General features: G+C 40.0%; 1 protein-coding gene across 1 annotated transcript; it reads right to left on the reverse strand.

The window, feature by feature from the left end:
* Nucleotides 1–227: 227 nt before the first annotated feature.
* On the reverse strand, nucleotides 228–2,972 carry LOC143182051 (uncharacterized). Its single transcript, XM_076382795.1, has 7 exons — nucleotides 2,955–2,972; nucleotides 2,789–2,918; nucleotides 1,875–2,072; nucleotides 1,491–1,788; nucleotides 1,101–1,355; nucleotides 1,054–1,056; nucleotides 228–798 (listed from the first exon to the last, which is right to left on the reverse strand). The coding sequence occupies exons 1-7, from the start codon at nucleotides 2,970–2,972 to the stop codon at nucleotides 228–230; spliced, it is 1,473 nt and encodes a 490-aa protein (XP_076238910.1).
* Between the last annotated feature and the right edge of the window lie 9,732 nt (nucleotides 2,973–12,704).

Here is a 12,704-nt window from a genome sequence, read left to right on the forward strand (position 1 = left end):
AGAAGCGTACTTAGGAAAATTTCTATCAGAGCTTTTACAGAACGTGAAAAAATTTCATTAACAAATAGTGAACTTTCTATAGCCTGTAACATACCGCCAGTACAATGATACTTTCTCCACTCGATACATGATGGATTACTCTAGCAAAGAATCAAAAACCAAATGAAACTACTCGATTAAAAATTGAAATTTGAAAAGAAAATGTTTAATCAATATACTGATCGTCTTTAGTATTGATTCTCGGTGACAGGGCGAATATCACCTCCAGGTTGTCGATACTGTTGTATCTGTGATTGATACTGCGGTTGATACTGAGGCTGATTGTCCTGTCCACTCGGTTGACCCTGGTACGCGTTCCCTTGACCTTGGTACTGAACTTGCTGAGGAGCTTGAGCAGGCTGAGGCACGAGCGGTGCGGCGAAGTTATAGGGGAGCTGGTTGGGTATGTTGTACGGTATTTCGGCTTGGAACTTCAGCAACTCACGCAGATGACCTGGAATATTGGTCGAATAATGGATCTGAGGTTCTGCTGGAGCTGGTTGCGGCTGTGGATGTGGCGCTTGCCTTTTCTGTCGGTGTTGCTGTTTAGGTTCAGGCCCCTGTCTGGACTGCAGCGACGTCTCCAGGGGTGGTGGACGTGGATCCACTTTCAGATTCCGGAAATAGCTCTGGATGTGCTCCCTCTGCGCTTGGTAGTCAGGGTTGTATCTGAAAAGTACGGTTTTTGCGCGAGCTTGGGATGAAATACAGAAGTTCCTAATTATAGTCACGACACGACTATCACCCCAGGTTAAGTTCCTAATTTTCAAATTTTCAAATTCTCAAATATTTAAGTTTTCAGGTATTCAGGCTTTTAGATATTCGAGTTTTCAGATATTCAAATATTTCAAATTTCCAATTCTTTACATTTTCGGGTACTCAATAATTAATTCTCAAACACTGAACTTTTAAGACTTTTGTATGCAACTGCAACTACACAGCTTGACTGCTACCTCATTCTTCATTCACATTCCCTAACAGTGTACCAAAACGAAGAGATCCACCCCACCTTACTTTCTATCATATCAGTGAACAAATGTTTCCTAAAGCATTCACTTTACCTGAATGGTTCGGGGATCACGTTGATGTACGGGATTCGATCTTGTGCTTGCACTAGTTGTTGCAATACAGTTGGCAGCTGGTTGTGATACTGGATGGGAACACCAGGAGGTTCTGGTTGAGGAGCAGCTTTAGGCGACTGCCTCTGAGCCTGACGTTTCTGCCTAGACTGGCCACGCTGTTTGCCACGATAAGCAGGTCGTCGAGGCTCTGGAGCTTGTTCCTGGCTATCTCCTTGACTTGCTCCAGACTCGTAACTAGAAAGAGCGAAAGTTATATCAAACGTCGTCCAGAAATCTTCTTTCCACAGCTAGTGTCTTCAATTGAGAAGTTAACTCTTCTGTACAAAATCTGGCTAGCCTAGCTAAAGCTATAAAATTACAAAAAACTACCTGACAGGCGTGAGGAAATTGTTGTAATATGGAAGCTGCAACTGGTATCGAATAAGGTCTTTAATGTACGCTGGTGCAGCGTCTAAATTTATCGGTTGCACTTGTTCTGGTTGTTGTTGAGGCTGTGGTTGCGGTTGTGGTTGTGGTCGTGGCTGTGGTCGTGGCTGTGCGTGCACATGACCACGATGACGTTGTGGCTGGGCACGTGGAGCACTCACTGCGACAGGAGCTTCCGCATATTGCGCTTCCGGTTGCAAACGCGATGGGCGATCGTAGGATTTCCAGTTCAGCTTGAAACCTTTCGAATAGTGTCTCGATTAATCTTCAAGATATCAAGATGAGACAGCAAGGAATTTTATTTCGAGTAATTTTATTATTTAGTACCAGAGTCATCGTTGTAATTAAGGGCCTTCTCGTTAGGATTATACGCGGCATATTCAGGCTCGGCTGCAGCTCTAGACACGTAATTCGCAGGGTCAGCGGAAGCACCCTGAATCGCGAAATCTGAGTGTCCATCAGAGGGACCTTGAACAGTAGCGTAACCAGCGGTGGCTCCTTGAATGTAACTTTGACCTGGTGAATCTGAGAAGTAGAAAATTTAGTACACCGAGGTGGAATTATTTTACCACGTACACTCCCCTCCAGAAGTATTAGGACACTTGCTCGGTCATATATGTATTGGAGAGAAGTTCTAAAATCAGTAACGAGTTGCACTTAAAACAACTAAAACTTGCGCGAAATATGCTTGACTTATTCTACTACCGACGTGATCTAGTCTGTGAGACACAAAAAAATCAGTAGAATATGTCCCAAGTCAGACATAGCAAACCAGTAGAATGAGTCCCAAGTCAGACATAACAAACCAGTAGAATGAGTCTCAAGCCAGACATAGTAACCTCAGTGGAATAAGTCCCAAATAAAACACAGTAAAACAGGACCCAAAGAAGTAAGTAGAATGAGGTAAGCCTGATTCTGGTTTGAGATCAGACATAGAGAAATCAGTAGAATATGTGCCAAAAATTGGTACTCCTTCTTCCATAGTCTTCTATATTCAAACTGTTTCGTAAAATTAATTTCTTTTATTAATTTTTATTTCTGAGAATCCACTATACTTTTTCGTATGTATTAGTATAGCTACTATACATTGCACAGTAGCCGAAGGTATGCATAAGTGGTAGCGCGTGAAAACGAAATGCACGTTACGCAACGACAAATTTGTATCAGTCACCGAGACAGGAAGGATAAATAATATCTCGCGATTTTTCTCCCCGAGGCAACAGTATCTACCTATATCTTACCATTTTGTTCCGTGTACTGGATTCCTTTCCCTTCCTTTACTGTAAAGCCCTGAGCGACTCGATTCCCGTCACTGGGTCCCACTACCGTGTATTGTGCTAGGCACATGGGAAGTGCAATTAACAGTAAAGCCTACGAAACAGAAGAAACAGTAAAACGCATCAGTACTTTGCCATCTTTTACCATTGAATATTCAGTGTCGAAAGAATAGATTTAAAAGATAGCTACTTTTATTTGTATCTTTCAGTAAATCTTTTATATTCAAAGAATTGCGATTTAGTTTAAAATTCAGTACAGTGTATCACAGTGCATCGACTCTTACTTGCAATTCATTTCTAGTTGATCTCTTATAAAATAGCTTGATTGAGTTTCATCACTGGATTCACGTTTTATGCTAGATTATTTTACGCTGTGGAATGCGAGTTCCTTCGAAATCATTAAGCGATTCTGTCATTACGTTCGCGAGACACGCTACTATTAACTTGACCCGATCTCTAAGCATCTAGTTTACTGGAATACTAAAACTCGCGACTTTCCCTCGCAACTATTCTCGACTGCTCTCAAAATGCAATACCATGTAAATGCTCGCGACACAAAATAATCGTGGCTGTCGCTGAAATGTCGCTAAAATTTCATTCGATTGAGTCTTTTAAAAAAAGGAAATCTCTTAAATCTCTTAATTCCTCTTTGTGTAATTTTAGTAAATCTGGAGCATCGAATGCTCTGGAATCGGAACGCGTGTTGATGAAATTCTAGTTCTAAGGAACAGTTTTGGTGTCTTCGGTCAGCAAACACGGTTTTCGTAATTGGAAATTGGCGAGGTGTAGAGTCATTCCTCTGAAACATTCCAAACTCGCATGTAAAAGGAACCGAGGCTATCTGGAAACCGGGACCAAGCTCGGTACAGCGATCGAGCACACTGTTATAGGAATTACACGCTCACCAGTAGAAAGTGAAGTATAAATTAACCAACAAGACATGCCTGGCTCTGATTATGCGAGGAAAAGGGAAGTTCGTGTTACGAGTTCAGCTTTGCTGGTTGATTTGTCCTAACGAGTATGATTCAAATAGCAGAGTTACGAAATTTTTATCGAATTCGAATTAGAACTATACTTTTGTTAATCTAATTTCACCTAAATAGCCTCATTTTGGCTACATACTGATTAGTTTAGATACTGATAAGTTTATCTTAGGTAATGAATTTTACGAATTTTTTCTAATCCATATGATTTCACTTCTTATCTCAGATTTCAAATAGTAAGAAATAAAGAGGTAACTTTGTTACTTATATCAGGAATAGCATAAGATAGTTTCTGCGACGTAGAATAAGAGACTGTTTCTTCTTTTTGCAATACTTTCCATTTCCTATGACCGTCTATGAAAGCGAAATGAGAACAGCATGAGTTCTAAGTTCTTAGTGGTATTTTTAGTATCTATTCATCGAAAGTTAGAGAAAATCGAAGCTATTTTAGTGTTACACGTAAAGCTTTTAATATTGGTCAGTTAATTCGTATATAAAATAAGATGTGATAAAAAAGATCAAATTTCTCTATCTTAAAAAAGTACTTCAAGGCAAGACGCAATTATATGAAATTGCTTATTGAGCGTTCACTTTCACCTTCAATCTTACTCATTTTCTTTTACTACTGTGCAGCAGAAACTTGCTCGTTCTCTTCAATCATTAAAAAAAGTCGCTGATTTTTTGCAATGGGAGAGGACTCACACCTAATCAATTTAAATACTTTTATTTTCAAGTCGTTCGTACCCACAATTACCCAGAAATTTAGTGTCAGAGAAAGTGTGTCATTTTTACTTAACACCTTCAGATGCAATTATAGAAAAATTCTATCTAAAACACTGTCTTGCTTCGATTTCTTATCCACGATTAGTCACGGACATCAATTTCATTAGAGACAAATGAAGTTATGGTCACGTATCATATTTAGAAACTGAGAAAGCGTGACATTTCGAACCGGTTAATCGCGAACAACCAATGCACTTTGTCCAATTCTTTCCCCTCTCTCGAAATAATTTCTAACACGAATGGAAAAACAAATGGAGAGATCGATCATTTTTTTGCTAGTAACTGTGACTCACAATCTAAACTTGCAAAATGTAGCTTCAATGCAAGCTCACAAAAATTCCATCCAACTCTACTGACATCTACATTCCCTAAACCCTCACAGTTTTAACCACCCTGTCTCTAATTCCACCTTTCCTCATTCCACCCTAATTACCCAGACCTAACTCACAAAAATGACCTCAGAATTACCGTCAATTTCATAACAAAACCACAATACAGTAACTCCTCGGCCAATTTAATCCAACGTTCGCGATTTCAACACGACTCTCCCATAACTCTACTTTCCTCGGTCACTTTTCCCTGCCCAGCTAGCAAAGCTTCTGCCAATTAATCCAGCGGAAGTCCACGTTTCCTCCGACGTTCACCAATGCTCTCACGCGACACGTTCCGTTCAACGCGCTACTTTTCGCTCCTTGACCATCCACCGATCCTCGATATACGATTCTCCCTCGTCTACCAAAGCCTCGCTAAGAGACTCACGCGAGATGGAGGGTCGAATCGGAGATCGATGAAGGAGAACAGATTTCTATCGGAGAAAAGTCGTTTCGATTGTCTTAGGTAGACGCTCAGAACTCTGAGTAGGTGAATAGTATACTTAGTAAGCTACTTACGAGCAAATTCATGGCGAGAAAGCTGGCTGCTCGATGCGTTCAAGGGTGGAGTGTTTCTGAGGCGGCCGCGCCGTCACCGGAACAACTTTATAGCTGGCCACGTAACAGGCGCCTTTCGGCGACGGGGATGACTTCTCGTACCACCTCCACGGTTCGTTCTTTATCAGCTCTCTGGCTGCTCCCAGGCTTTCCGCGGCTTGACTGGCTGGTCTCATTGTCAATGGTACTGGCCCTTCGTTAAGGGGTTTTCTACCAGAACAGAAGGAAGATTTCGTGTCTTGTAGAAAATCAAAAGGGGGAGGATTATGTTGGGGTTGTGATGAGAGTAACGTGGGTCATGTAGGTTCAGATATTTTTGTTGTGTCTGTTGAAAAGGGGAGAATAATTTTGTGGGTTCTAAGGGGATAGTAAAATTAATTATCTAGGCTTGGATTTTTTATTTGGATCAGTTTCTTGATTACTGAACGTGGGAGGGTTGTAGAAAAATAGTATTATTTGGTTTCGCGAGTCTAGTGACCCAGGGGATACAAAATTTTATCCTTTGGATCATTTGAATATAGTGGATTCGTGCTAAAGCTTCTGTGCATCAGATAAGAGTAGGTTGCATCCTTGTAAAGTGTTGGAGCTATCTCGGGGAATGCACTGTAGATGTATTTCTTAAGCGTTTACCAATGAAAGGTCACTGTGCAATGATCTCGCGATTCCTTTAATGCAACTGTATGCACGTTGAACTTAGGTAATCGTTACGGAGGAATAATAGAAGCATAGTAACTCATGTATAAAATACTTCATATTCTATCATTAGGTAACTTCACTAAAGTTAAACAAAAATGTTTGATTCAGTGATACTTTGTACTTGAATATTTATAATCAATCATCTAAAAGAAACGAAACTTTAGATAAATTACTCTTGATAATGAAAGCGTGAGTAAATCAGTAAAAATGCGCGATGAATTTAAAGTACTGTATATTTTTTACGCCTTTCAAGTGAAATTACATTTTTCGTAATTGGCGATTTTCAAGCATTTTCTTCGTTAAACACTCTCTGCATTATTTAACAGTAAGATAAATATTTAATTAATTCGTCGATATAAGCATCCAGTGATCTCTGAAACGTATCAGGTGAATTATGCACTCACACCAGCGAGAAACGTGAAAACGAAAGTTGCGGGACTAGGAACGCGTGCATAATCGCAATTGAAGTAATGTGAATCGGTGCAGAGTGCGTGAAGGCCATGAGACCGATTTGCACAGTCTTCCTCCTCCGGAGAAATGCTACTGATTTCCTCATGAGAATTCCTCAAATAATAGAAAAATTTTCCAAAGTCCTTTTTAGACAAAAAAAAATAAAAATTTTCTTCTCTAGATATATAATTATTAAAGATATATTAGCTATATTGATTCAGCGATTTCTAGATTCAGAAAGTAATACCTGAATTCATATAGAACATAATCAGTAAGTAGACGATTTTTACTGCATTAATAAAATAGCGATCAAGTAATTTGCTTAATTTACCTAAACATTTCTTGCCTACTTCTTCGTTTCTGTTCTCACTTATGCAACACTTCCTTTATCTGGAAGGTGAAATCCGCATTCCTTTAAAAAATTTCACAAAACAGTCCACTGCCCCAGACTTCTCAATAAGGTAAGAAAACTACCTTTCGCGGGCCATATTTTACAGCAGCATATATAAAAACAGATTGCTACCATTTAATTACGAGGACTAGTGAAATCGAATGTAAACTTCCGTCAGCACTCTAATTATGATAAATAGCAATTTTGTGCTTCATTTTTGCGCGACCATATTTTCCCTACATAAAATTTACATGAATAGGAACAAGAAAATAAATTAGTACATTAGAACCAACTTAGGCCAGAAATCGAATTTCTCAGAAATGATATGATTTTCTCAGGATTAAAAAGAAAAGTTCAATTAAATCGTCCACGCTTATTTCCTCTTCCCTCTATAATCAACGAGCCGCAAACGAAATTAATTACGTATTGCTACTTTCCTGCGATGCTCATCGAGTATATCGACCCACGATCATCGAGTTCTCTTGAGTTCCTGGCAAAGTAACTCGATGGATACTCCTGTCAATCCTAGAGCAAATAAATAAACACATACTTACTTTCCATTAGTCGATGAATGCGTAATGCGATAGTGCTTTCTATTATCACTGATTGAACCACGCGTCTTTATTAGAAAGGTGGAAACCATTTCGCTTTCTATCGTGGTTTTAATAATAAAAAGAAATTCGCTAGCCGCAGATCTATTCTTCCTTTGAAGATAGATCGATAACCATTTCATAATCATGGCTGAGGTTTCTTTTAGACCGGAAGTTCCGCTTCTAGTTATACGATGACTGCGTGAGAAATAGTTCCATACATGATAGAAATGATTATTACTGTATGAGGAAATTTGATTAAAGGGTGATTAATAATTTATTGCAAAGATTTATTTCTGCTTCGTGTGAGACGAAGATTTATTGATGAGTATAAAAATTGATATTACAGAATATTGGAGAATTAAATGTTACAGATGTAGTACAAGGTATAAAGACAGTATTAAATTAATATTATAATAAGTTAGAGAAAGTTAAAGCTTTTAAATTTAAATAATTAAGAGGAGGACCTTTTCGTAAAAAAATTGATCTTATAACTATTGATAGAATGTTCTAGTACAAAATTTGATATTTAGTAGATACACTTATCTAAATGAGAAAAATAAAAGATGCTTATGCCCATTTTAAAGCTTGAAAGAAGAGAGAATTTAAAGCTGAAGTGACACTAAATTTGCAACTACTTTGTGCAACCTAAGAATATATAAATGCATTTCATTTGTCAAATATTTGTTCTTAGAGACATATAAAAAGTTATAAAGTAGGCTCCCACAAGTCAAAATACAGTTTTTATATAGGTACTTGCTCCTAGAGAAAATTCTACTTTTAGTAATCAAGAGGCATTCAAGATTATTAGATCATCCCATAAATATTCCATTTCCAAAGTTCACTATTTTCTCAGTAAAATCAATCTTGACTAACTCTACATTAATTAACAATCTTCTACATATCAAATACCACTCGACTCCCAGCTCAACTCAAAATCTAAACCAAAAATCAATACTCATGGGACGACCCAATACGTGACTCATCATCAACCACCCTTAAAATTAAAAATTCGCCCTTGGATCTCGTCAGACATTCTTCTCAATCCAACTTCCTCCAAGCTCCCTCGCCTCAGTGCCTCTGCTCCTCGTGGACAGGCTTCGAATCCACAATTGGTTGGTACTGATCATTAAACACATAGTAAGTCCTGGTGCGATACCCCTGCTGACGTTCGCCATCATTTGGCAGTGGCTCGGGCACGAAGAGCGTCTTTGGCCTGGCAATACTGATACTGTTCGTAGTTGCAGTATAAGGCAAATCTGACTGGAACTGCAACAATTGCTGGATATCCGCAGGTAGGTTCTTATCGAAGATCAGCTTAGGAGGTGGAGGCATAGGTATGTTCTCAATGAACACTGGGACTCTGATCAACTTTGACAACTGCTGCTGGGGTGGTTGCTCATTCTTGTACACTATTCTACCTTGAAGACCTCTGCTCGAATAATCGCGCCTCGACTTCTGGTCACTCTGCACGTGGCTAACTGTTGGCTGCTCGTATTGTGACAAGTCGATGTTAGTTGACTGCTGGTCAAGCTGCTGGGCGAAGTTGGGAGAGTAGAGGACAGGTTGGGGTTCAACGTAGGTCTGCTGTGGCTTGTAGCTTTCGGGGACCACTTGCTTTGAGTGAGCTGGGGCCTCTGGGTACTGCTTATAGGAGATCTGGTTGATTTCTGGTTGCAGCTCTACTGGCAATTGAGCCTGAGAGTAGTCCTTGTATTGCACCTGGGGTTGAGAGTAGTCCTTGTACTGCACCTGAGCTTGAGCTTGAGCTTGAACCTGAGCCTGTGCTTGAGCTTGAGCTTGAGCCTGAGCATGAGCCTGAGCTTGAGCTTGAGCCTGAGCCTGAGCTTGAGCCTGAGCCTGAGCCTGAGCCTGAGCTTGAGCCTGAGCTTGAGCCTGAGCTTGAGCCTGAGCCTGAGCCTGAGCCTGAGCCTGAGCTTGAGCCTGAGCTTGAGCCTGAGCTTGAGCCTGAGCCTGAGCCTGAGCGTGAGAGTAGTCCTTGTATTGCACCTGGGTCACCTCTTGCTGAGACTGTACTGGGACCTGAGCCTGAGTGTAGTCCTTGTACTGCACCTGGGTCAGGTCCTGCTGCGCCTGTGCTGGGGCCTGAACTTGAGTGTAGCTTTTGTATTGTACCTGGTGTTGGGGGTCCTGTTGAAGCTGTAGAAGCTGAGGTGAGAAACGTTGCTGATGGTGAATCAGCTGACCTCGCTCAGCTCGTTGGGAGGCTGCTGAGAGGAGCTCGTTTTGGGGAACGTAGAATTTCCAGTTCACCCTAGAGCCTAGAAAAATAGAACAATTTTAATCGAGTGAGAAAATTGTGGAGTCACTAGAAACTCTCTCAACCCTTCTTCAACAATAATATTCCACTAACACTCAGCAATCTGAGTCCTTCATATCCACCAAAGAATTTTTTGATGTTCTAGGCTTTCAAAAAATCTACAAAAATCCTGCGTTGCTTCCACTATCTCTAGAATATCATCTAATAAATTTCGTTGCTAACGAAGGGTTAAAATGAAATTTAATAAGCTTCCTATGGTAGATACTCACCACCAGGATCGCTGTACCTCACTTGAGCCTGAGGTGCCCGAGCAGGACGCTGTGGTCCTTGGGCCAGGGCGGTCGAGACCAATGCAAAAAGGATCTGTGAACAGATGCAAATTGCGTCTCAGCTGAATCTAAAACGAATGCAGCGATGCTGTAACGGTAACGGGATCTGTTAGAAAGTGAAGTTCTTCCTGGATGGTCGTTCCTTTCGATAGGAAACCGACACCATCGCACGCGGAAGAGAATTCGCGCGATCGTTTCGTTCAATAAAACATTCGAGCGCCGCGGTCCAGATTTCCGCCTTCTGCCCCGTTACTTTGTACGAACAGACTTAATGCAAATAGCGATCGGCCTTTGTAGTGGCGTTTAATGTTTCACTTCCTTCTGCACAGTGGGAATTATCACGAAGACCGACCGTGTTTGAGATAGCATTTTTTTGAGTCTAAGCGACGGTGGGAAATGGGGACTGTGCTCGAATGCACGGTATGTTTCGTAGAGGAAACGTTTCGTAATTTCTGTGGATGTTAAGCTGTTGGAATGAATGGACTTGATTGGCGATTAGTGGATTGCGTTCTGGTAGCACCTTAACCGAGGAGACATAAAAAGTGGATCTCATTAGCGTTCTTTGATGAGCAATGTTTTACGGTGTTTAACAGATAGTTGTTTGGAAAGTAGAGGAATTTTTGTGTGTAATTATTTCTATTAAGTTAGTCGGAAAATTCGTTTTTCTGATAAAAAGTATGAAGTACTTTCTCTGCACAATTTATGAAATATTAAAAAGTTGATTAGTTTAGAATTTTGAAGATCTTTTCTGGAAGCAAAAGTTTGAGGTTTCTAAATATTAAAAATTTTATGAATACATTGTATATACATATAGAAAATCTTAATTATTTTATAGAAATTCTCTGGGTTATTAGAAATTCAGATTAGAATAGCAAAACAGGATTGTCAATTCGAGTAAAGTAGCTTATTCATAGTTATGAAACTTTACAATTACGAGATAGTTCCATACGTGAGTGAATCGAGCCTTGAAAGACTGTAATGCCAAAGTCACTGCTTAATTAGCTCACGATTTTTATCAGTAGTTCTGCTTCGAAGCATAATAAGAAAGGAATAACTTTAGCTTCAAAAACCTGAGAAAATGGCACAAAAATTTGATGCTTTATAATTGAGAAAAAATTTGAAAAAAAATCATGTGACAAGAATAAATTTGTATGAATTCTTCTTAAAAATTATTTCTATTCTCTATAAATAATAGTACAGAAAATATAATATAAGAATATCAAAAATTCTTGGCCCCAGTCCCCATTAGGACTATGTCTGACAGTAACGTCTGCTACTACTTGGGCCGCCGAACCCAACCAGCATCACTACCACTTCAGCCACCCTAGAAACGATTAATTCTACTTATTTAGATAAAAAAAAGCATCACAGATATCTCAACAATTTTAACAACTCCTCCAAAAAAAAATTTTCCATAATACTTAAAAGAATCCCACTAAACAGACCACCCCATAAGAGAAAAGGATCAAAGACAGAGTAACCAAAAGAGCCCATAAGATCACCAGACAGCCTCACTGTCCACTTCCCGCGAATTAAGATGAATCTCCATCACTATCGAGTCTTCACGAGCGCACACCTCCGAAGCAAAAATCACTCACTGTACAAATAACTGAGTTATGAAAAAAAATTGAAGAAAATAAATCTCGAGGGTTGTATAGTCTTGTCAAGGAACTTTCGACCGAAATTAACAGAGTGTCCAATGGTTCCCCGTGTCTGAAGATCGAGTGCACTCACTAGGAGCCTCATGGCTGGCGATGGTGACGATGAACGTGGACGCTCGGTTCGCGGGTCTACGGGTGGAAATCAGCCGACGAAGCCGCGTTGGCTCTTCTATATAGTCGCTGTCGGCGCAGTATAATTGGCCAGCCGAGCAAACGGCCGTCGGCTACCGACTTTTAAAGAAATTCTGCCCCCAGGGTAACGAGAGGGAGAGACGAAGGGGCCCCAGGGACATGATCGCCAGTCGATTGCGAGAATGTGTCGTTGGCGCAATGTTGTTACAAATTCAGAATCTAGGAAGCTGGGGACGTGGACTGGTCTAGTGGTAATGAGTGGTAATGAGGGTTCATGACCTCTCTGTAGAGGAATGACCAAGTGGAAGATGTGGATCTGTGTAGAAATTGGCGTACTTGAAATTGGGCTACATAGAAATTAGGACACGTGGAAATTAGGATACAGGAAAATTGGGTCATGTAAACGTTAGTCCAAGTAGTATTGGTTCATAGGACTGGATTGACATAGAAATTGATTCACAGAGAAATCGATTCATATAGAAATCGATTCACGCAGCAATTGATTCATGTAGCAATTGATTCACATAGTAATTCATTCACATAGATATTGATTCATACCGAATTTGATTCTTATAGAAATTGATTCACGTATAAATTAATTCACACAGAAGTTGATTCGCGTAGAAATTGATTCATGTAGAATTTAAGCCACGTA

The sequence above is a fragment of the Calliopsis andreniformis genome, chromosome 8 (assembly GCF_051401765.1).
Source record: "Calliopsis andreniformis isolate RMS-2024a chromosome 8, iyCalAndr_principal, whole genome shotgun sequence".
In the NCBI taxonomy this organism is placed as follows: domain Eukaryota; kingdom Metazoa; phylum Arthropoda; class Insecta; order Hymenoptera; family Andrenidae; genus Calliopsis; species Calliopsis andreniformis.